This window comes from Culex pipiens, chromosome 3 (assembly GCF_016801865.2).
Source record: "Culex pipiens pallens isolate TS chromosome 3, TS_CPP_V2, whole genome shotgun sequence".
NCBI lineage: Eukaryota > Metazoa > Arthropoda > Insecta > Diptera > Culicidae > Culex > Culex pipiens.
The window spans coordinates 185506037-185531334 of NC_068939.1; the positions used below are offsets into that span (position 1 = coordinate 185506037).

Below are 25298 nucleotides of genomic sequence, written 5' to 3' on the forward strand. Positions count from 1 at the left end.
TTCTCAGGATAGTTTTAAAAAAATCATAAGCGCCAAATGTATTTTCAAACTCAAAAATGCTTTAAATTGTTCATCTGCACGACCTTTAAATGAATTGTCATGAAAAACAATGATAATTTGATTTGATTTAGTGAAATAATCAAATAAGTGTTGGAGTTCGCCATGGCCGTTACGACGTAATGCAAACTAATCAATGATTTGTTCGCTTTTTTATATAATGAAAATTCTGAAAATAAACAACGCGACAATGAAACACACATTATACACTTAACTGATGGTTTTTATTAAGAACCGAATATCAAATCATTTCAAATGCTGAATATACAAACTCTGTCGTTACCCTAATAAATGCACGCGTTTCTTGGAAGACATCATCCCTGTTTGTCCTGACCCCGTAAAGTTTTACTTCATCGTGGGCATGGCGACGGCGGCCTGGGTGTGCGAAACGTCCGTTTCCCTCCACAGCTGGGTGACGGTCTTGGTCTGGGTGTAGAACTTGATACCCTGCTTTCCGTAAAAGTGGCAATCGCCCTGGAAGCTGCCACGCGTTCCGGTGAACGAGAACATGGGCAGCGGCACTGGGATGGGAACGTTCACGCCAACCTGGCCGGCATCGATCTCGTTGACGAACTTCCTGGCGGTGGCTCCGTTGGTGGTGAAGATGGCGGTTCCGTTTCCGTACGGGTTGTTGTTGACCAACTCAATGGCTTCGTCCAGCGTGTCAACGGTCAGGCACACAAGCACCGGGCCGAAAATTTCCTCGGTGTAGCACTTCATGTTCGGCTTGACGTCGGTGATGATGGTTGGGCCAACAAAGTTTCCTTTCTCAAAGTTCGAGACCTTGATGTCACGTCCATCGAGCACAATCTTGGCGCCCTCCTTGGCACCCGATTCAACCAGTTCGTTGATGCGCTGCTTGGACTGGGGCGAAATAACTGGTCCGACATCGGTTCCGGGAACGTGGCCAGCGTTGACCTTCAGTTTGCGGGCACGATCGACCAGGTCGGGGATCCATTGCTTGGACTCACCCACAAATACAGCGGTAGACAGAGCCATGCAGCGTTGTCCAGCGGCGCCAAAGGCAGCACCAGCCAGCTGGTTCAAGGTGTTTTCCTTGTTGGCGTCAGCCATGATGATTCCGTGGTTCTTGGCACCCATGTTGGACTGCACGCGCTTGCCGTTGCGTCCCGCACGCTCGTAGATGTACTTTCCGGCCTGATCCGAACCGACAAACGAAACAGCCTTGATGGCTGGGTTGTCACAGATAAAGTTCACGGCATCGTGCGCTCCGTGAATCACGTTCACCACACCCGGTGGGCAGCCAGCTTCGTTGAGCATCTCCATCAGCATCATCGTAGCTCCAGGCACGCGTTCCGATGGCTTGATAATACTGGTGTTGCCACAGGTTATCGCGACCGGGAACATCCACAGCGGAATCATAGCCGGGAAGTTGAACGGGCAAATACCAGCCGTGACTCCAAGCGGCAACGTGTACGAATACGTGTCCATATCCTTGGCGATGTTCGGCATGGTTTCTCCCATCTGCAAGCTCGTGATCGAACAGCAGTGCTCGACGACCTCTGTGAAATGAGTTAAAAATAAGCATCAAAACATTCTGACCGAGTCTCCGAAACTTACGAAGTCCACGCAGCACGTCGCCCTCGGCGTCAATCAGCGTCTTGCCCTGTTCCTTCGTGATGTTCTTGGCAATCTCGGACATGTTGTTGCGGATGATGTGCTGCAGCTTCAGCATGACCTGCTGCCGGCCCAGAATCGACGTCTGGCTCCAGGTCTTGAAGGCCTTCTTCGAGGACTCGACCGCCGCTTCCATCTCGGCGTTGGTGCACTTGGGCACGCGCGTCACCACGTCGTTGGTCGCGGGATCGTGCAGGTCGATCCACTCCGTCGTCTTGGAGTCGACGAACTTTCCGTCGATGAACATCTTCGTGGTGGGCACGGACGCGGTGCTGTAGCTGCGCTGGAGTCCATTGCGGCACTGGGTGGGAGATGAGTTGTTGGTGAATGATTTTGACTTGATTATAGTTATCAAAATTTCATTTAAAATGTGTTTTGTTCATTTTAAGCATTACGCCTGGTCGCATGTTTCCATGCAGTGCAAATGGCGCGATAACGAAAATGCTGGGCGTTAATCAATTTAAGACATTCTCCAAGATTTCCTCGAAAATTTAGCTTTCGATTTCGCTGTTCTTTAAAATACTTTTCATGCGTAAATTTTACACAAAAGTTAAGTGTTTTCCTGGGAGAGTGTAGCGAATCAAAAAACTTTTTGGCAACACGCTAAACTGATAGTGTTAATCTTTACTCAAACTTTATTATTATTACTCAAAATCCTCGAACTGCATCGATTAGAAATTAACACCAAAGGTCACGGAAGTGGCGCCAGGTTCCGACTTCCGCCATTGAAATTCAAATGCAGCGCACAGACTTAAGTCGCTCGCGTAAATTTCTGGAAGGTAAATCTGCTCTACGACGCACAGTGTGGCGCGAGGGGGTTGCATAACAAACCACCGCGCACTGCTGTTATGATTGCTTTAAATTGATAGAACCAATTGGCGATGTGCTATCATAGGACGACCCTTACAAACTTGACTCTTGGGGGCACGTTGGATGCGATCGTGACACGTGTGACGATTCTTAATTTTGTGAAGCATTGAACCCTGTTTATTAAGAAAAATCGGGATTTCAAACTTGGAAAGACATGTGACTTTTCATTTCTTATCGGTTGTGGAGAATATTTGACTTAGATAAAACTGAAACGACCTTAAACTTTGCAATAGACATCATGTCAAGTAGTTTGCCCAGCTTTATAATGCGTAGATAGTGTTATTAATTTTAAACTTTCAGTACTACAGCCCTTCCCACAATAATCGCCCGATGTGTGCTGACCTTGAACCAGGCCAAAATTTCGGCACCGTCACGCACAGACACTGTGAAATTAATTTTCTAAAAATATTCTCAAGAATACACTAACACATGCCTCAAGAAGTTGGAATATGTCGCACTTTTGCCACATTTTCCAAAATAAAGAGTTCGCATTACATAACGATAATTAGCAGATAATGCTTCAAAATGACCCCAAAATAAAGTCTTACCTGCAGTGCCAAAAGTCTGACCAGGGCCATTTTGTCCAAGGGAACCAAAAAACTAATCACGAAGAAGGGAAAGATCTGTCGTCGCTGCTGCCACCGGGACGTTTGGAAAGGAACTGAACTGGGCGGCTACGTCGACAGGCAGTCAGGCCAGACCTCCAACTTTTATTTTTTTATTTTTTGCTCTTTTAATCAGGAACAAAACTTGTTTTTGTTGCTACACACTCGCCGCCGTATCAGTGTGGGTAGTTTTTGGTCTAAGCTTTTTTCGCGGCTGCCATGCGAGAACGAATTGATAAAAATTATAAATAAAAAACAACTTGAGAAATGTTTGGATGGGGCGTAAATTGATCACTGTTTTGAGCAAGCAAAATTTGAATTTCAATGATTCTAGATTTTTTCTTAAATATTACGCGATGTTCATAAATATTGACTATTTGTCATTTTGAAAGCTTAGTCAAGGTGCGCGAAAGTGTGTGTAAAATGTACGACCGGTGCGATTTCTATGTCAGTGTTGCGGCACACGTTGTGATGGTATGAAATAGAGATTCAAGTGTTTAGTTCTGTTGAAATCGTTATGATCAATTCGAGTTTAAAATGTACTTTATTATGAGCTTGGGTTTTGAAATAAGACGATCAATGATCATAAAAAAATATAAAAATAAATATAACATCATTATAAAAAATATAACTTTATAAAACAAAATAATAAAAGGAAAAAGAACCAAAAAAGAATTCCAGACCAATGTCTAGACTCGATTTCCGAAGCCGCTTGATTCAAATTTTGATAGAAATAAAAAAAATTCGTATTAGAATTGCATAAAACTTCAATCAATAGATTGTTAAAAATATAACATTATTAAATTTATAAAACTATCAAATTCTAATATTCTCTGTAATTTCAAAATCAAACCATTCAATGAATTTAATATTGTGTGATACTTTTTGTATAATTTTTTAAACTGTGGTTTATTTTTTAAAAACTGTGCTCCTTTGAAATTAAGTTTTTTTCTCCCCTTCTCCTCGATCTTGACCAGAACCGAGAGACAAATGCTTTGAGTGAAATTTGTACAAGCCTTCAAAAAATACTAAATTAATAAACTATTAAATAATTAAATTTTTAGATTATTCAATTATCAAATTTTTGAATTATTATACTATTAAATTATAAATACATTAAATTATTAAATAGTTAAATTATGAAATTATTGAATTATGAAATTATGAAATTATTGAATTATGAAATTATGAAATTATGTAATTATTAAATTATTAGATTATTCAATTGAAAATCATTTAATTATTAAATTAATAAATTATTAAAAAATTAAATTATTAAACTAATAAATTATTGATTATTTAATTGATAAACTAATAAATTATTCATTACTTAATTATTAAACTAATAAATTATTAGTTACTAAATTATTAAACAAATAGATTATTAAATAATTAAATTATAAAATTATAAAGCTATAAAATTATAACATTATAAAATTATAAAATTGAAAATTTATAAAATTATAAAATTATAAAATTATAAAGCTATAAAATCATAAAATTATAAAATAATAAAAGTATAAAATTATAAAATTATAAAATTATGAAATTATAAAATTATAAAATTATAAAATTATAAAATTATAAAATTATAAAATTATAAAATTATAAAATTATAAAATTATAAAATTATAAAATTATAAAATTATAAAATTATAAAATTATAAAATTATAAAATTATAAAATTATAAAATTATAAAATTATAAAATTATAAAATTATAAAATTATAAAATTATAAAATTATAAAATTATAAAATTATAAAATTATAAAATTATAAAATTACAAAATTGTAAAATTATAAAATTATAAAATTATAAAATTATAAAATTATAAAATTATAAAATTATAAAATTATAAACTTTTAAAATTATAAAATTGTAAAATTATAAAATTATAAAATTATAAAATTATAAAATTATAAAATTATAAAATTATAAACTTTTAAAATTATAAAATTATAAAATTATAAATTATTTAATTATAAAATTATAAAATTACAAAATTATAAAATTATAAAATCAAAAATTATTTAATTGGTCAATTATTAATTTATTAAATTATTAGATTAGATTAGATAAAGTTATGAATAATCGAGACATTAAATTGCAAAAAAAATAAATAAAATAATAAATTTATTACAGTATTAAAATAAAAATTACTTTCTCATTCACCTAAATTATGAAATTATTGAATCATGAAATAATTAAAATTTATAAAATTATAATAAAATTTAACAATTACAAATCAGTTTGATGAAAAAAGTTTAAACATAATAAAATTTTAAACTAATATTTCAAAATTATAATCTAAACATAAAATCTCTTAAATTGTTTACTCAAATTTATCCTAAAATTGTCAGCATTATTTGTTAAAAAAAAACATAAGAAATATTATAACAATAATCACAATATGCAACTTCGTAATTTCATTAAATTGTGAAATTCGAAACATTTGAAGCTCATTAAAAACGATAAAAAAAAACCAAAATAAGTCAATAATTGGGGAAATTTTCTTCAACCAAAAATATGCTCTCAGTTACGTTTGTAAGATGATAATATGAACCTAAATATCTAATCTAAAAGCAAACATTTATTCAACAAAAAAAAAAAGTACAAGTCATTGCTCGCAGTCTAAATCTACTTCTTGTCCCCTTCCGGCTCTCCGGCCAGCGCCGACTTGATGCCGACCTTTTTCAGCTCGTCAATCAGCTCGCCATTCTGGTGCATCTGGAGCATGATGTCGCAACCGCCGACAAACTCGCCGTTGATGAAAATCTGAGGAATCGTGGGCCAGTTGGAGTAATCCTTGATACCTGTTGGAAAGTTCAAAAATGTTTTAAAATCCTCATACAAAAGCACAAAACATCTCACCCTGTCGCAGCGCATCACTGGACAGCACGTCGTGGCTGTCGTAGGTGACCGAGTGCATCCGCAGGATCTGCACGACGGCGTTGCTGAACCCGCACCGCGGTGCTTCCGGATTGCCCTTCATAAACACCACCACCTTGTTGTTTTTGACGAGTTTGTCAATTTCCTTCGGCTCGAGTGCCGTCGGCGCACAGAAGGCGCGGGTCAACGGAAGGAACTGGCGACGGGACTGGCCGGCCAGCACGCCGGAAGCGATTCTGCCCAGGAGAGCCATTTGCCGGTGGTTAGAATTTGAGGATTTGAGTGAAAAAAACGACTTCCAGTCTGAATTATCTAACGCAATGTTTTGATTTCGACGGTAACATTTCAAAAGGCATCATGTACATTTTGACACTTTCTGGGTTATTGCATATTCTGAAAGTACTCCTAATAAGCTACCTCTCCACCAAAAATGAGCAAAAGTTACTTCAGTAAAGTCCGTATAATCATGATTTTAAATAAAGTATTGCGCCTTGCAGCAATTTATAGAGTTTTGTGTCAATCGTGCTAGGCCTAGATTTTTTCATCACACTGCTTTGCAGGACTGAGAACTGTCAACTTTGCGCACTTTGCACCTCAGTAGAGTGCTGCGGGAAAATTTTCATCACAGTTGGCAAACTGATTTTCCATCACACCAGCAACACAGAACAAGTGCAATGCATCGACTTCTGACCACAATCTAGTCACCAAGCTGTGGTAGCCGAGGCAGTAAGTCATTGAGATGGTCTGTTAAAGGTTCCTGACTCGATTCTCGTAGTTGGAACTTTTGAGTTTTTTTTTTGACAGGTTATTTTTTTTCTAATGAACTCAAGGGTATAATTCTATCGGCCACCTCGAGCTGTGTTCGCTGAGTGCGTAAAAGGTACCATGAATTGGCTATAAATTTAACAAAGTTCTGGCTATAACCAATCAGTTAACAGGCTCTGACAGAATGGGGGGCACACGCATGGGAAACTTTTTGATATGAATGACCCCTCGGACAAATCTAGAACAAATTTCGGTCGAAGGAGGGGGGGGGGAGGGTGGGGCACGGGCTCCACCAGGCCCCCTCTGGTACCGCCAGTGAAACCAATACTTCGTAGATGAAAGAAGCTTTTACATTTGTCAGTAAAAACAGTTGGTGCTAGAACCGAAAAACATATTTTTTAAAAGACTTTATTAGAAAAGATTACATGTATTAAATGGCATTGGTACATCGGACAAGCTCCAGGGTAGCGAAGGGTAACAAATTACCCTCTCCATCGGCGAAACTCCGAGCATTCGTCCATCTCGTATTGATCGTATTGATCGGTAGCGTGAATCCCGGCCAGTTTCCCTCCGCCGCTGTCAGTCGCCTCCCCATACGAGGACCGTAGAGGACGATAACCCTCAGGCCACTGGCCTTCATCGCCATGAAGGGGCCCCTCTCGGCAGCGCAGGATCAGCGGGTACTGAAGACGCCAGTCCGCAACGTAGCCAGCAACGCCCGCTGGTTGTCCACCATCCGTCCGGCAAAAAGTCAAAGCCTCCGCAACACGGCTGCCTCCCGACACCGGGGATCACGATTCCGGAACAAGCCTTCGTCCCTTGAATCACTTAGCCGGTCCGTAAAACTTTCTCTGGGCTGGACGAGCCAATAGTTTCTGAATTTCCAAAAATAAATAAATAAACATAAACAGCCTGCCATAGCAACGGATATCTTCGTCATCACTGCGAAGAAAAATCACTGTGATGAAAAAATACTGTGATGAAAATAATTGCGCAACACTCTAGTAAAGTGCAAAATGCGCAATAACATAAACAAAATCTCTGCCATCAGCAGTCCCTGTTTATATAGCCCTGTCAACCTGTCAAACAAAAGACTACATGAACCTCGTGACGAAAAAAAAAGCAACATGAACAAAGCGCCATGTACATTCGGCGAAGAAAAACGAATCATAACAAAGCGTCCCCTTCAATGACAGCAGGGTGATATAGACGTTGGTGATTTCAAAAGAAATTATGTTTGTTTTTCTCAAATAAAATTACGGAGCTGATGTTTTATTGAATATGGATGATCAAGTATCAATAAAAGTAACGTTTTTCATCGTTTTTTATCATTAGAACATCTTATTTTGCTTTTATATTAAAATGGGAATTAAAAATGGATGCTCAACATTCAAATGCGTTTTTCTCAAAACGCATGGTTTGTACATGATGCTTTTTGAAATGTTGGCGTCGATTTGATAGGACTCGCGGTGTCTCTCCCTTGCGGTGCGATGACGTTTTGAAGAGAGAAACAAAAATGACGTTTGCCGAACTCTACACACTACACACTCAACTGAGTTTACGCCACAGTTTACTGTTCAAACACGAACACGGGAATTTTACAGAAAATCTGTGTAAAGTTTACACGCACTGTGTTTAACTGAAATCGAAGTGAATTTGACTTTTGTTTTTCATTTTGATGATTCTGGATGCCACCAGCCACACAATAGGTCCAGTGTAAACAAGTACCGGCTCGGAACATGCTTAAAATCCACTGATGATTTTTTTTTTCTTTAGACGAAAAAATGTAAATTGGGTGCTGAAATTGAGGTTGGATTGCTTATTTCATTACATAAATGATCAGGCTAATTGTTATTAGCATAGTGACAAAGTGTGTCAATTTTGAAAAATATGGATCGCATCAGCAAACAATTTAAAAATAAAAAATAAATGTTAAGCCTAGAAAAAGTTAGGCGAAAGTATTTCAAAGTGCTTTATACATAATTGGGTCCTAAAGTATAACGGTAAAAACGCGATTAAAAACCATTTATGATCACTATTTTTTATTCTAATGTCAAAAAAATTTACAGGACAACATTTTTGGATTAACCGACGACGACGTCGGATTAACTGTTGTACCCTCGGAACGAGATGTCAAGTAGGACCTTTTCTGTCAAAAAGGGTCGCGAGGCTAATTTTTTTAAATTAATTTAAAAATCAATTTTAAATCCTTTGCAGTTGTACAAAAAGTCACTATACGCTTAATCGTTCTGCCCACCATTGAATGAAACGGCTAATATCCACTTTTGGCAAAAACGAGATATTAGCACCAGGTAGTAGAGGATGTTCCAACGCATCTTCTGAAACTTGAAATTCATTAAAATAGTGTTTAGATTTGGCTGCCGATTCGAAAAACCAAACGACTAATATGCCACTTTTATGTGAAATTTCCGTGATGAAATTTGGTGACAAAAACTAAAACGCATTTTTCTCGGAATACTTGATTTGGCATAATAGCGGAATTTTCAATTCTGGAGCAACATTGAAATGGGGTGGAACGACATTGCTCTTACGGCCTTTCGTCCCATTTAAACGCGTGTAATGAGAGGCCGTAAGAGCAATGTCGTACCGCCCCTTTTAAATGTTGCTCCAGAATTATGGGCAGCGTTGTGAACAATAATATCACAAATTAAAGCTAAAGTTCTGGACCCAGTTACAACTCGATTACGGTGTGCTCTTTTGTTCTATCTCGATAGGAATCCCCAGAGAGCATTCCGATATTGAGCTATGCTAGTATCAAAAATTTTCAAAAAAAATCAATGAATCGTGGCGTGATTTTGGTAAATATTATATTCCTTGAAATTTTTCATCTCTGCGGTACCAAAATTTAAAAAAAAGTACAAAAGATTTTACCAATTTCAATAAAGTTTTTTGTTCCCCGAAGGGGGGTCAAAATTTTAAATTAGATTTGCAATTGCCTAATCGAAAAAGAATATTTTTTTCGTTTCCTTTCTGAGATTGTCGAGCAACCTCTGAACTATGTAACGAAACTTTTGGCACTACGCCCCCCGGGGCATGGCCTTCCTCTAACGTGGGATTTCTGCTCCAGCGCCTCTGACGAGACAGGAGAAAACGGGACCGACGTTTTACTTCACCATCCGATAGAAGCTCAGTGGATAAGGCGGGAATCGAACCCGCGTCTCATATCATCATCGGGATCGGCAGCCGAAGCCGCTACCCCTGCGCCACGAGACCCACCATCTGAACTATGTACATATTCTAAATTGATTTAGGATTTGGAAAATGGCGTGATGAAATATCGAGGAAATACATTTGCAATAGGCAATCAACCATTCAAATTTGGCTGAAATGGGGTCATGAACTCGCATTAGATTTTAAATAACTTCAAGAGAAACGAATCTTCGGATTATCGAGTCTAGACTGTACGTACATAATGAATTTTCCAAAATTTGAAATATATGAAATATTTGAAATAAATGTTTTTGTTTCTTCTTCTTTGCTTCTTATCTAGTTCGTAGCAGTTTTATAAAAAAAAAGTCCAAAATCTAGTCCAAAATGGTTTTGTACATAAAAGTTCAGCACAAGTTGAAATTTTTTAAACCAGTGTAATTTAACAAATCGTGTTCTTCTAGAAAAGTAAACGTCATGCTGTCAGTTTTTGTTTTGCGTGCTGTCAAAACGACAAACAGTGTGGTGGCGTGCTGCGCTGATGCTGCTGCGGGTAAACATTCGTCCTTTGGCTTCAGCAAAATTCGGTTGTAGGCAGCGGCGTTAGTGCTTGTTTTAAGACTTGATTAGGGCATGTCCTCCACGAAAAAAGCCAGTAATTAACGCTGATCGAATGATTTTATTCGATATCGTCTAGTTATTCCAGAATTGGATGTGAGTAGTGCGTGAAATCCCGCAACGAATTCGCTCTCGCTCTCTGTATTTACAACTTTTGTACGGTTGCCCAAAGTTGGGGCTAGGCGACACCATTTTGTACACTCCTTACGACACCCGTAGTTGCAGTGCTGCCAGTGAAGGTTGTGATTAATTTTGTATTGAAAGAAAATTTATTTCGAAAATTATTTAGGAAAAACTTTGTAGCCGAAAATCTTGGTTTTGTGCACTTAGTGAAAATTTATTTAGTTCTACCTATGAAAAAAATACTTCCCGATTTTCCCTCATAATAAATCTGGCCACACTGACAGACCCGCATTTTTACCTCCGCCTGCTGCGGGAACCTCCTTCGTTCTCAGAGCATGAATCAGTTGTCATTCAATAGTTCGTCACACACGTAACACGGCCGTTTTAGTTCAGCAAAGAAAGAAATAGTTTCATTGATGAAACAATTCGCTTAGCCGTGATTTTCCAGTGAGAAGATTCTTGACGTATGTTAGATAAAATAAATAAGAAGTTTTTCAAGTTTTCTAAAATATTTTGTATAGTTTGAAGAGAGAAGTTATTCAGTTCAGTTCAAAGAAGAAAAACGATATTACACGGCTTCTCTTGTGCTATTATTCTTGTTTTTATTTTAAACTTACAATACAAATAGCTTTCTATTAAATTTTCTCAATTTTAAATTTAAATTGTCCGATTTCAGGTAACACAATTTTCAAAATCTCCTCAAAACTCGCACTGTGGCAGCGTAAACGGCACGCCACGGTACGGTGGTCGGAAAAGTGCGGCTAGGCAACAGTGCCGTAGCTGTTTGTATTGCACACTTTGGCCTCCCGTATATTTACCACACTCACTGCGCGCTCTGTGTGTCGAGGAGGCTGGTTGAGCGCGTTCCGAAAATAGTGCCACAGCGGAACCGGTTCCGGGTTCCCGCGAGTAATCCCAACCTTCAACCGCACCCGACGCAGAGCTTCCGCGTAAGCTCTCCCCAGCGATCTCACGTTGGAGTCGAAAAAGGCAAAAATGGTGCTGGCCGACCGAGCAGTCGAAAACGTCCGCAACGGCCGGCGGAGTCGCGGACCGAGCCCGAACGGTCACTCGGCCACGGTGGTCATCGCCGGAGGCGTCACCGAGTCCAGCTCGGATGATGAAAATTGTAAGTTGAAGTGTTGCGATCCAAGCAGTCTGAGAAATTTTAATCTGTTTTCCTTCCTTTTCCTCGCAGCACGAAAGAACGGAAATTCCTCCAAAGCAACCAAAGCAAAGAGCGAGTACGAAGGTAAGGAAGGGCCGCCAGCCTACTGTGAGATGGCATTATTGTGATTTCGTAACGTTATTTCTGGGGGCGCTTCTTTCTTTGAGTTTGTGATTTCGTTCTTTAATTCATTTCGATGATGATGTTCATCAAATTTCCATTTGATCGATAAAGGTTATTTTTATTTGGCAAAGTTTTCCGTCTTTTACCGTTTTCTCTTTGAGTGACCTACTTTTTGGATGTTATTTTCATACGTAATCCTTTGCTTTGTTTCGGTGCGTTTGTTTTATATTTCATAAACTGTTAATTTTTTTAGAGGACGAATAGGGTTTTAGTTTTAGTCACTAAGATTTTTAGAGCAGATCAAAAACGTCAAAATCTGGGCTTTTAACAATGCCTTGGACATAATCGGAATGGCGTTGAATAACGTAGTTCATGTCAGTTTAATAATTATCGAGAGGAGCTAGAAATTGAATTATTCGTTTGGTACTTTATCAAAAAATTATGCATTCTAGGCACTTAAAGTTCTCATCTGTGTTTGGAAGATTTTAGCGGAAAAAATATGCATTTTAGGTACTTGAAGTTACGTCCGTGTTTGGGAAACGCACGTTTTTTCCAAAGATCAAAGCACACTGGAACCAGTGATCCCAGACGGTCCCTGTGTCATTTTTTGATACGAAATTTGTCTGAACACGCCTTCCGTCGGATGCACGGAAAAATTGAACAAATGTTAAATATAAATATTTTAGAAAAATGCCCAACAATCTAAGAAAATTCAAAATATTAAAATTAATAAAAAAAAACTTAACATTTTATAGTCTTGCAATTTTTTTGCGCTTTTTGATTTGATATGCATTTTTTAGAGTGAGAATTTTTCTTTTCTGTTTCGTGACATGACGAAATCCAGTCTGCAAACCGTTAAGATTACCATCTCTATGCGAATACGAATTTCTGTTTGGTGACCTTCCTTATAATGGATAATATTTAAAAAAAATGTTTTGTTTTATTTACGAATTTAGTAAACATTTCTTCAGAGGTGCAATGATATTATTTTTTTCTCATTTTCTGCAGAGAAAATTCGCGTCGGTCGTGACTACCAGGCCGTCTGTCCCGACATGGTTCCGGCCCCGGAACGCAAACCCGAACAGGTGAACGACCGAGCCCTGCTGGTTTGGTCGCCCACGAAGGAAATCCCAGACAGCAAGTGTGAGTCCCCCCCTATTAATGCTAAAAATCACAAAAAACTAACTGTTTCCTCTTTCTTTGCTCCAGTGGAGGAGTACATCACGGTGGCCAAAGAAAAGTACGGATACAACGGCGAACAGGCGCTGGGCATGCTGTTCTGGCACAAGCACGACCTGGAGCGGGCGGTGCTCGATCTGGCCAACTTTACGCCCTTCCCCGACGAGTGGACCGTCGAGGATAAGGTCCTGTTCGAGCAGGCATTCCAGTTCCACGGCAAGAGCTTTCACCGCATCCGACAAATGGTGGGTCCTTTGCTTGCTTGGCTCGATCCCAATCCCAGCATCTGTAACACCCAAACCCCCTTTTTCATTGTCAGCTTCCGGACAAATCGATCGCCAGCCTGGTCAAGTTTTACTACTCGTGGAAGAAGACGCGCAGCCGGACCAGCGTGATGGACCGGCAGGAGAAGATGAAAAAGAACGACAGCTCCGAGAACGGCAGCGACCACGGCAGCAACGAGGACTCGGACGACGACAAGGTGAGTAGTGCTGCTCCTAATCCTCAACCTCCTCCTACTCCGCCTACTTCGATCATTGTGCTCGACTAACCCGCCGAAAATAAGTGGTTCCAAGTATTACGAAACTAGTGTTACGATTATTACTGTGTAAGCGTGAATGAGACAGAACAGTGTGGTGTGTTTGAGACGGAAAATTGGTCTACCGAGTCTTTTCTTTAATCACGATTGATGACACCTTATTTTATTTTGCTGAAATTTTTTGTCCGCTATCCGAAAAAAAACTAAATAGCTAGGTTGTAACCTTTATTAAGATGGTCAATTCTAGCATAATTTAAAAAAAAAAGATCCTATCTGCATAGGAATCTCATGACACATACATGTTTTTGAGCAATCACTTTAGAACTGGCCATCTTATTTTGTTAAACAAGTAAAAACCATTATTTAAGGGCTTCTCCACTCCTTAAAGGCAAGTCAAATTTGACCCCGTTATTGAGTACCGAGTTTTAATTTATTCCTGAAAATCTCCGATTTTCGGACCACCTAATATACAATTTTGCCTTTTAATAAAACATTCGAACAGAAAAGAAAAAAAAATTGGCAATTTTCAAGAATTTAAAAATAAATATTAATCCTCGACTAAAAAAATATGGAACATTTTAGTTTGTGTCTGCCTGAATTTTTACCCTCGCATTTTTTTTTGTTAAATAAAATAAGGAATAAAAAATTTAAATTCTTAATTTCTTAAACTTAAAGAAAATGTTTCCATTTTTTTCCATTGTCCGATTCTTTAATTCTGCAGACGTCTGAGGTATTTGTAGGACTTAAGAATTTAAAAATTTTATTACAGTAGTTGTTCGGTAACTGGGCGTTGTTAAACTGGGCTGCTTTTTAACCGGGCGCTCGATAACTGGGCCGTAGCCCAGTTAAAAAGCAGACAAACGTCAAAAAACCAAAATAAACCGAAATCACCGAGGGGTTAACGGATGCAAATCATGGTCAACAAATAAAAAAACTTTTTTCAAACTTTTATGTAATTTCAAGTCACAATTAAAGAAATATGAAAAGTAATCATTGTAAACAAATTTGAGTAACTTTTATTTTTATATTTCATCAAATAAATATTATGCATCGGTAGTCCCCTCGTTATTTTTCGTTCAGCCCAGTTAGCGAACAGCATTCGATGACTGGGCCACGTTCTCAGCCCAGTTACCGAACAACTACTGTATTGGAATGATTAAATTCCAAAATGCTTAAACTATTAATATTGTACAATTCCATTTATTTATTTTTTTTGTTTTTGAGTAAAGTTTTTGAAATCATCTAAGCTTAACTTTTAAATGTTCTTTCGTTATTCATCTTTTATAAACTCTTAAATTTGTGAAATTTATTTAAATTTTTGAATTTATTAAACTCTTAGAAATCCCGGATATTAACAAATTCTCAAAACTATTAAAAGTCTTCAAATTTTTAAAATGTCTAACATTTTTGAAAATCTAAATTTTGTATAAATTCAGAACACGCTCATAATTTTAAAAAATTTGATATTTTCAATTCATTAAATTCTTATTTTTTTTTAATTTTAAATTTTTTTTTGAAGGTTTAATTCTGGAGTTTTTTTTTGAAAAGGTCCAATAAACCAAATTTCCAGTTTTTGCCTTTTGGGTGTTTTTGAAACCGAATTGAGTCAGGGATATTAAAAATCACCCAAAAAGCAAAAACTGAAAATTTGGTTTATTGGACCTTTTCAAACAAAAAACTCCATTATTCTTAAATTTCTTGAAATCTTAAAATCATCACAATTCTTAAAAATCCAAACACTCTTAAATATCTTAAAGTTAATGAATTTCTTTATGTTTTTGAAACTATGAATAATCCTTAAAATTTATAAAAATATTGAAATTCTAAAAATCCAAACATTGTTAAGTATCTTAAAACTCTTAAAATTTCTTTATTCGAAAATTCTATTTTTTTAAATTCTTAGTTTTATTTTAATAAGTTAAATATCATAAATATAAAATTCTTAAAAAAAATTCCTCAAATACCGAAAAATCATATAATTCCCAAAATTCTTCAAATTTATATATTTCTTAAAAAAATTAAAAAAATATATATTTTTTTAAATTCTGAAGTTTGTGTTTTAAAGACCCAATAAACAAAACTTTTAATTCTTACATACATAAAAATTTTTGAAACCGCATTGAAATAAACACCTAAAAAAATAAGATTTGGCTTATTGGACCTTCTTGAATTACTTAAAACTCTTAATAATCTTAATATTTAAGATATTTTTGGAACTCTCAATTTTTTTTTATTTTTGAAATAAAAACTGTTAATTTATAATTATAATTCTTAAAAAATAACATTCTTCGAAAAATTCTTGAAAAATCTTATATTTGTAATATTTTTAAAATTTATAATTTATTTTGTAATATTCTTAAAATTTATAAATTTTCAGAATTTAAGATTGTCAAAATAATTTTTTTTTTAATATTTTTGAAATAAAATAAAATAATTAAACCTATAAAAACTCTCGTTATTTTAAATTTCCTAAAATTTTCAAAAATCTTCAGATTTTAGATGTTTTGAAATTCTTCAAATTCCTGAAGTTCTTATAATTCTTGAAATTACTAAAATTCTTTTTCATAAAATTCTTTTTCCAATCTCTCAATTTTCTGAAATTCCACAAAAAAAAATCAGATTTTTTAAATTGCATTGGTTTTAAGTTTTACACTTTTAATTTAATTTTTTTTTTAATTCTGAAAATGTTGGTTCTAAAATTTAAAATACTCTCAAAATTACAAATTCTTTATTTCGAAAGTCTAAGCTTAAAATGGTATTTTTTTAAGGATTTTAGATATATTTTTTAAAAGAAAGTTGCTTTCGTCTTTGCCCCTAGCAGTGGAGAAGCCCTTAGTTAGGTTGAACAGTTTCTTTTATTTTACAGTTGAAAATTATTGAATTATCAAATTAAAAATAAATGATTTAATTGAGGGCAAATCGGCTGTTGCTTCTGAAAAAGGTTGTTGCAAAGTTCGCTCACTAGTAAAAAAGAGAAATTAGATCGGAACTCAATGGGTAGGTACAAGTTCAAATTCCGTAGTTAGCTTCGGTAGATCGTTTTCATTTTTGTTGAAATAGTAGAGTTTTGCTTTTTTATTATTTACTTCCGGGGTTCCGCCTGACGTTCGTGTCCGTGTTCCGCTTCCGCCGTCAGTTTCGTCGAGTCCGATTTCCGATTGCAGCCTGGCGCGCCCCTGTCTGACGCACTTTTTTCCACTTCTTTCTTCCCTTTGCATATTCGTCCCCCACCACCAACACACACACATTCACGCCCATGGTCAGCCGGCAACCGCGCTCGCTGCATCCGTTTCGTTGGCCAGCAGCACGACCCACACGGCCATCAGTGGTGGTCCGTCGGCCACGGCCCTGGCCGCCACAAACGGCACCGATTCGGGCGAGCCGGGCAAACCTTCATCGTCGGCGTCGGCGGCGGCCGCAACCGCTGAAGCTGATTCCGCTGGGGTCGATTCGGGCGAAGTGACTGGCGAGGCCGGTGGTCCGGTCACCAACGGCAATGGCGTTCCGTCGTCGGCGGCCCCGACCTCGCTCAATTGTTCCGGGTGCGGCGTGACCTGCAGCGAACTGAACGCCACTCCCCAGGGGAACCTGTGCGGCAGTTGCTACCATCACTGGAGGTAGAGGAAAATTATTTCATTTTTAATCTATCGAACAACAAAATTCAAAACTTTCGTTTCAAAGAAATCAAAAATCAATATGCTTTAGTTTTTGCACCGCGTTTTGCACAGTTTTGAATTTTTAAAACTTTTCACTCACGCAAAAAAAAGCAAATTTGTCTCGTCCACACCCAAATCGAAACAAAAAAAAAATGAAATAATTTTTCTCTCTTTGTCTCTTCCCATTCTCTCTCCCACACACCATTTCCGGTTTTTTTTAGACGAACGGGCGTGTTGCGTCCCACATCCGGTCCGACCTTTATGAACAAACGCGCGCGCAATTCCGCCCTGCTCGGCAAATCCGGCGACAGCCACAAGCGTAGGCCCCCGAGGGGGATGTACATAAATCACGACGACATTGTCAAGCTGGCCGATTCGGCCCAGAGCGGAGCAGGAGGCGCGGGCGCTGCGATCGGAACCGGAACGGGCGTCGGTTCGACACCGGACACGACGAACCTCAGCGTCGATCTGCTGGCCGGGATGGATAGGGAAATTGTTTCGCTGTGGAGTCAGATTCAGCTCAACAAGCAGGCGGTCAGCAAGCTGAAGGCCACCATCGAAGACACGTCCGCGGTCATCCACCCGGCGGAGGTCCAGGTGGTGCGCTTCACGTCCCGCTGGAACAATGAGGAGCTTCTGTTGGCGGTGCAGGGCGTTCGGAAGTTTGGTCGGAACTTTCAGGTAACACTTGTGGTCCTCCTCTGGCGATGATTCCCTGGTCGACGGTTCTGTTGATTTGTTGGAAAGTTGTTCTCGGAATTGTGGGACGAACCGGTTGCATGTTGTAGATTTGTATTTTGAACATTTTTAACTTTTTGTTAAGTAATTAGCCTACTTATATTTTATGCCATCCGATACGAATTATAGAACTAATACTTAAAAATTCCATGCGGCTCATTGTGAAACTTCTGAATATTAAAATTTTAAGTAACCGTTATATTTTCAGCGATGTCATGAAAAATATTTTAACTTCTGTTAGTTTATGAGAACACCATGCGTCTCCATACTAGAAAATGATTATTTCTCAATATTTAGCCAATAATAGTGGAGACGGCTGGTACTTGATTTGATAGCTGCTTCAAATGTTGATCAATATTCTCTTTTTATTTTTGCTTTAATTTAATTTTATTTATTTTCAAACGTTTTGGGCACTAGAAATTGTATTATATTTTCTGCAACTTATTTTTGTTTTTGTTTTAATGAAAATACTAAAATTTACAGCATATTGATACTTGAACTCAAACCTGAAGCAAAATTTTGACATTTTGAAAATTGTAAAGATTATATTTTTTCAAATAATTATTATTTGATTATTTCTTTAAACTCACAAAAATTATAAAAATAACAAATCAAAAGTTTATTTATACCGTTACCGTTGTAAACTAAATTTATCTGGCCCAATCTCACTCCCCAGATGCAATGCCACCCCTGCTGTCACATTTTTTCGACATAACTTCTAAAAGACTGCAGTAAAAAAAGAGTGTAATCAGCTCTTCCTTAATTCTCTTTAACTAAACTTGCCTTAAACTGCTTCTCAAGGTATAGATTTTTGAACAGTTACCTAACATTGTTTTATGAACACCCCTAAAATTTGCATGGAAACATGTATGGAAAATGGATGATGAAAAATTGCATCTGAAACTGTCAAAGGTTATTAGGCTTTTTTCTAGTTTGCAAACAAAGATTCCTGCAATGGAATATCACCTTAAAAGTTAGAATGGTGATGAAACAAGAACTAAAATATCAAAACTGGCACCAAGACTGTAAGTATTTTCGTCCTAGTCTCTTATTGGATCCTCACTGCAACTACTTTCGAACAAAGCATTTTTATTTATTTATTTTTTTTTTTTGAAAAAAAAAACTATTTGTTTGAGCCTTAAAATAAGCCTCTTTCGACACATTTTAGTTAATTTTAGTTACCAACTAAAAACATAAGATCCGGGGCTTCAAAAAAGTACATAAGTAGTCAATACTTGAGACAAGGTTGCTAGATCGTCAAACTTTTAGACTAGGATAATGATTATTGCACTCGATCGAGAAATTACGATTAAAATCTGTAATTGATTTTTGTAAACGTTTTATTCAAACGAAAAAAAAAGAAAATAAATTTAAAACATAAGAAGTTTAGAAAAAAATGAACTTAAAATATTTTTAAAAGTAAAAATTCAGCAGAACTCGGAAAGAGTCGAGGGACAAAACTTAGAAAAATATTTGCATTTAAATAAAATACCTCTCACATTTTTTTTCCACAATAATCTAACACAAACGCAGCCAGTGCGACGAAAGCATGCTGGAAAGTGTTGTGATTATATTACGCCCCAAGTACTTTTCTTGTCAATAAATAATTGCAGTACGTACGAGAACACCCGAAAATGCATTAAACAAATTAAAGCAGCCAGCCCTACTGCGTTGCGTTTAGCGCAGAGAGGATTCTGAAAACGGATCACATTTCCTAGAATCAACAGGGGAGGAAGGGTGCGTGGACATACCGTACCAAATTCTCCGGTCGTCTTACATTTCTTCTTATTTTAATAAAAAAAATTTACTCACCGATTTTTTGTTTTTTTTTTTTGCTGAAATTTAGTTTTACTGAATTTTTATCTACTGAAATTTCAGTAAGCGATTCAGTAATTTAGATTTTACTGAATTCTCAGTTAACTGATATTTGTCACTTTGGCAGATGATTTACTGAAATTTCAGTAAAATGGTTGTCAAAACAACTGAAATTTCAGTTGAAGGAATCGTCAAATTATTTTACTGAAAATTCAGTAATTTTCTTGTGGCAGTTTGACAGATCATTTGCTGAAGATTCAGCAATCATTGCTGGTATTTCAGTTATCAAAATTTGATTTTGGTTGTCATTAAAATACTGTTATTAATTCATTTATTTCATCAATCGTCCAAACCTAAAAAACAGGTGGTTAGCATCGAGGCATTTTTTTAATAACATTTTTCTTACCTTTGTTTCTAAAGATCATAATACAAAATTAAAAAAAAAAAAACAACATATTTAAAAGAGGATTTTCTTTCGGCAGCATCCAAACAAAAAGTCAGAAGTGACATTTCAATTTGACAGATATGCAGTTACTGATTTTTCAGTAATGTTTTTGTTTATTACCGAATTTCAGCAAATGTGATGATTACTGAATCGCATTTAGTTATTTATTTTACTGAAATGGCAACCCAAAATTTGCTGTGTATAGTCATAAAAAAATGCGGGGTTCCTCGGCCGGAATAATTAGACCCGTATTTTTTTATTGTTTAGCCATTAGGGTGGCTTCAACCGATTTTAGCTGTCTTGGATAAAAATTAAAGGTAATTAGATTTGCTTTTAAGGAAAAATAGTTTGAAGTTTCGAAAATCTATCCTGACATTTGAAAAAGGTCGTATGAAGATATAAAATGCTGCTTTGAAGGTCTCGGAAGCTTATATCTGATAATATTTTTATCGGATTCCTCTGAAAATTTCACATAACATATAAAAAAATTTTTTTTGGGGTTTTCGACGCGCCGCGCGCATAAACGGCATGATGACGATAACGGTAAAAATCAACTTTTTTCACTTAAATTGTGTCGTTGCAACAAATTTCTGAGGATTGTTACCATTCGAGCATTCCCGAGCTATATTACCCTGATTAAAGCGGCCAAGCCTACTGCGTTGCATTAACCGCAGAGAGGATTATGTGAACGGGTCACGTATCACAAAATTTACAGGGAAGGAAGGATACGTGGACATACCGTACCTACAACCACACAAATGTACAAAGCCACGTTTGTTGTCAATTCGTTAATGTTTTCAACAAGAAAGAAGTTAACATTAAATTTTGGTTAGCAATAGGTTCCCACAATTCCACTCGAGCTCAATCCAACAAACAATAGAGCAACAGGGTTTGGTTAGGTCCTCGTTTTTCTCTGTAACTCATTGGGTTGTGCCCCAGGCGATTGCCGACACGATAGGCACGAAAACGGAAGCCCAGCTGCGCACGTTCTACGTCAACTATCGGCGCAAGTACAACCTGGACAGCGTCCTGAAGGACTACGAAGAGGAGCAAAAGTTGTTGCTGCAGGAGCAGTTGAACATCACCAACAATAACAACAGCAAGGAGGACGACTCGACGACGAGTGTGAGCGAGCTGGAGAGCGCAGCGGACACGAACTCGATCGCCGGGGAGAGGCTGCTGGAGTTGGGGAAGAAGCCGGGAGAGCAAGATATTATGGAGGTAATTTCGAGGGAGTCGTGAGTGTGTGCGTGGGAAGAATGTTTGAGGAAACTGGCTTTACAACTCACTAACACTAACAAGCTGGGACGAGGACTCGCAAAACTAACTGATCGTGTCGATCTTCCAGATTGATCTCGACGATGAGATGGTGAATGGGAAAAAGGCCGCCGAAACGGGAGAAGTTGGTGGAACTGCGTCGACGTCTGCCCTGCCCACGGGATCAGCGACGGGTGCAGGAAGTACTGCTGCCGCCGCCACTGTTCCACCCGCTGCCGATGGGACGGCCATGGAGGTGGACGATCCGGTTCCGGACGCTAGTGCGAAGTTGTCCGAAAGCAGCAGCAGCAGCACGATCGTCATCAAGTAACTTCTTTTTGCCCCATTTATTCGTCATTTCTCGTTTTATTTAGGACAGAAGATGTCTTTTACTTTATTCTAACTCTATGCTTTATCAATGCACCGTTGGCCGTTCCGTCACGACCGCGAGGTGACCAATAGCAGTATAGAAACTCGTATTAATTTTAAACGTTCTCCGTAGTCTTCACTCTACCGAGCATTTTGGGTAAAGATAGGTTATTGTGGCAAGGCACACACACACACAAGACTATTATATATTTAACGAAAATGCGCAAAAAAAAATCGTGTTGTCGTGTTTGTCCATGTGAAATTTGATCATACATACATTAAGCATATCTTATTTAATATAGACCCACGTCAACCAAATACGGGCCTGATTTCAGTCTTTCTTCGTTTATACTAATGTAATCACTATAAAATTCAAATCATGTTTAGCTAGGAAAGTTTTTGCAAAAGTCGCCTCTAGCTGCAAAACTCAGCTTACAATGCGCCCTTAACATTGCAGGTAAAAAAATAGTGAACATAGAAAAAACGCTGCAAAAATCACGTTACAAACAATAGACGCGTCGTCATTAGGGGAATGATAAATAGTATTTAAAAACAGTGAATGCTGAAATGCAGCAAAAATCCGTTGATTGAAAGAACGATAGAGAAAGAAAAATCACCCAAACAAACACCCAGCACATCTAAGATTCATAATTTAAAAAATATAAAAAAGCCGTATTAAACAAGTCCAAACTCAAATCCAACGCTCATTTGAAAGAAATCCTTGTGCCAAAGTCGCACGTCAAATGCGCCAACCGTGGTGGTAATCACACCAGCAATTACCATGTCGCACGTAAGTCCGCAGCAAGCGAAGGAAGGAAGCAGCAAAAAGAAGTCAATAATTCCTGGCTCTCGGGGAGCTGTTGATAAAGCACCTTCTACAATGTTGTTTTACGTGCCATTCCAAAAAATCAAGCTTGGCACTCATTTTGAAAAAATAACTGGTAGAGTCGTCTTTTTCTTTATTTAGAACTGAATTTATTTTATTTTTAACCAACATAATAGCGTTGAAATTGAAAAAAAAAATCAAAAATATTCCCGGAGAAAGCACAGTGTCAAACATACAACGTGATTTGTGCATTTTAGACCAGTTTGAGGACGCTGTACTGTATCTTATGACAAGGAGCATTCTTCGCGAATGTTAAAGAGAATTTTCTAAATTTTTATGTTAAAAAATTTTCAATTTCAATTTTTTTTATTGAGGCCGTTCCAAATATTTTCAAAATTTGGTCCGAAAAATTTGGTCCAAATCCCTGCTCGCTTGCCTCCCTGCCTGAGTCGGTCGCGCAAAACTGTCATTTTCAGAAGCTAATAACTTTCCACAAAAAAAACCTAAAAATCTGGTTTCTTCTGGAAAGTTGTTCAAATTTAATGAAGATCCTACATCTTAGAACTGATAAACATTGGACGACTATTGCGTCCTCCACGGGTAAAAAACTGAAACAGTTGCTTTTCTCCATAATAGAGGTGGGCAAAAAAAGAGCGAACCGTTCAAAGAGCCGGTTCACTGAAAAGATTGAACGAACCATGGCTCACAAAAAAAGAACCGCGGTTCTTTTTCAAAATCCGGTCTTTTGAAAGAACCGGCTCAAGATGGAATGATTTTTGTTATAAATATAAATTATTGAATTTCAAAAAAAAAAAAATAGTATTAAATTTGTTTTTGAGAATTGAAATTGCTATTTAAAAAATTGTAATGCTTATAAAAATTATTCCCAAAAGTATATAAATCATTTTCTAAAGAAAATGAAGTAAACTTTTCATTGTACAACTGCTTGTACATTAAAGTAATACCAGAATACAAATTTGAGCATTTCAAATAGCATAATTTTTCAAATATTATCAAAAATCTACTGAATATTTGAGAAATTTCGGGAAAAAATAATCATTTTGTCCGATTAAACGTTAGCGTTTAAAGAACTTATCCATTAAATCAGAATGTAGAGAAGAGTTCACATAATATTAGCATTAGTCTTTCAGAAATAAACGCAATTTTAAAATCAATAGCAATTTTTCCAGCATCCTACATTTCAGTTTGGATGCCATTCAATTGCTCGAATTTTTAGTTTTGAATAGAAATCTTGACATAGAGACCACCAAGACCTATGGTTTTCAAGGGCATCTTCTCGTTTTCAGATTTATTTATTTTATTCATCAAATATGGCCGTTACAAACATTTTTCTTTTTTCATTAAAATGTTTATACCATGGCTTGTTATTTTTTTTTGCTACTTTGGCCAGAATTGAGGAACATAATTAACTTCGGAAAATATTTGGTACGGCCTAATTTATAAAAATCCAATGTGAAATAACTTATAAAATCACACGATTCTTGAAAAACCCCATTTCATCCAAATTTTGAAAAAGAGCGAAAGAACCGTTCAAAAGAGCGGCTCTTTTTAAAAAGCGAACGAAAAAGAGCGGCTCCTAAAAAAGAACGGTTTTGCCCACCTCTACTCCATACATTTTGGCGATTTTTCCCATACAAACACCAAGATGGTCAGAATGAGCTCAAATTTGGAACTTAGCCTAGTGGTGGGTCAATCTTTGATTTCAGGGGGTAGTCCCGAGAAAGTCCGGATTTAGACCACCCTTACGTACAGTATCGCAAAAACTGTCGTCAATACTTAGGCATTTTGGAAACTAATAATTGCAAAACAACTGGACAGGTGTAAAATGCATTTTTAAAACACTTTTTTCATTCAGATGTTAAAACTGTTTCTCGTGAATTCAATTATAAACTTTGTTATTATTTTATTTTATTATTATTGAATATTATTTTATTATTATTGAATATTTGATATCAGTATTGATTTTTTCGAAAAATCGAAATACTGGTCGCAAAAAATTTTCAACTTGATTTGTCGATGTAAAGTCGAATTTGCAATAAATAAAAACTGAAGTGGAATTTTGATGAAGTGCTTATCAAAATTCCACTAAAAGTACTTTTTGATTGTAAAATCGATTTTACATCGACAAATGAAGTTGAAAATTGTTTGCGAGTAGCAGCGATGGAATAATCATCATCAAAAGAAAATCTTTCGATGTTCATCAAGAGAAAAAATCCGCAGGGAGCATGACTCTCCTCTCTCGCGCACGAAAGATCGGTAAAAGGAATCTAGAAAGATCAGCCGAACATCTTTTTCACATCTTTTTCACTACTACACCTGCAATTCTAACGTCACGTCTAACGTGTGTAAACAAAATGAAATCAACAATTTCAAGTGGGAAATTCACAAAAAATCATCAGCAGATTGATTTTCTTTTAGAATTTCGGGAG

At 36.8% G+C, this 25298-nt stretch overlaps 3 protein-coding genes across 7 annotated transcripts in view; 1 reads left to right on the top strand and 2 right to left on the bottom strand.

Moving 5' to 3' along the window:
• LOC120426571 (REST corepressor) overlaps positions 1-22702 on the top strand; it is a 30531-nt gene extending 7829 nt beyond the window's left edge. Inside the window, exons 1-10 of one of the 5 annotated variants that reach the window (XM_039591352.2) lie at positions 10496-10546; positions 11411-11863; positions 11933-11986; positions 13034-13168; positions 13235-13449; positions 13524-13685; positions 17007-17359; positions 17620-18079; positions 21336-21617; positions 21745-22702. In XM_039591352.2, coding sequence (XP_039447286.1) covers positions 11731-11863; positions 11933-11986; positions 13034-13168; positions 13235-13449; positions 13524-13685; positions 17007-17359; positions 17620-18079; positions 21336-21617; positions 21745-21984 — 2034 coding nt within the window. In that variant the 5' untranslated portion in view covers positions 10496-10546; positions 11411-11730 and the 3' untranslated portion in view covers positions 21985-22702. The other 4 variants (XM_039591353.2, XM_039591354.2, XM_052709329.1 and 1 more) reach the window with 4 other exon arrangements.
• LOC120426561 (probable methylmalonate-semialdehyde dehydrogenase [acylating], mitochondrial) lies at positions 263-3273 on the bottom strand. The gene is made up of 3 exons (XM_039591332.2): positions 3114-3273; positions 1639-1996; positions 263-1580 (listed from the first exon to the last, which is right to left on the bottom strand). The coding sequence occupies exons 1-3, from the start codon at positions 3141-3143 to the stop codon at positions 403-405; spliced, it is 1566 nt and encodes a 521-aa protein (XP_039447266.1). The 5' UTR covers positions 3144-3273; the 3' UTR covers positions 263-402.
• LOC120426562 (glutaredoxin-related protein 5, mitochondrial) lies at positions 5742-6387 on the bottom strand. The gene is made up of 2 exons (XM_039591334.2): positions 6043-6387; positions 5742-5984 (listed from the first exon to the last, which is right to left on the bottom strand). The coding sequence occupies exons 1-2, from the start codon at positions 6311-6313 to the stop codon at positions 5809-5811; spliced, it is 447 nt and encodes a 148-aa protein (XP_039447268.1). The 5' UTR covers positions 6314-6387; the 3' UTR covers positions 5742-5808.
• Positions 22703-25298: the final 2596 nt, after the last annotated feature.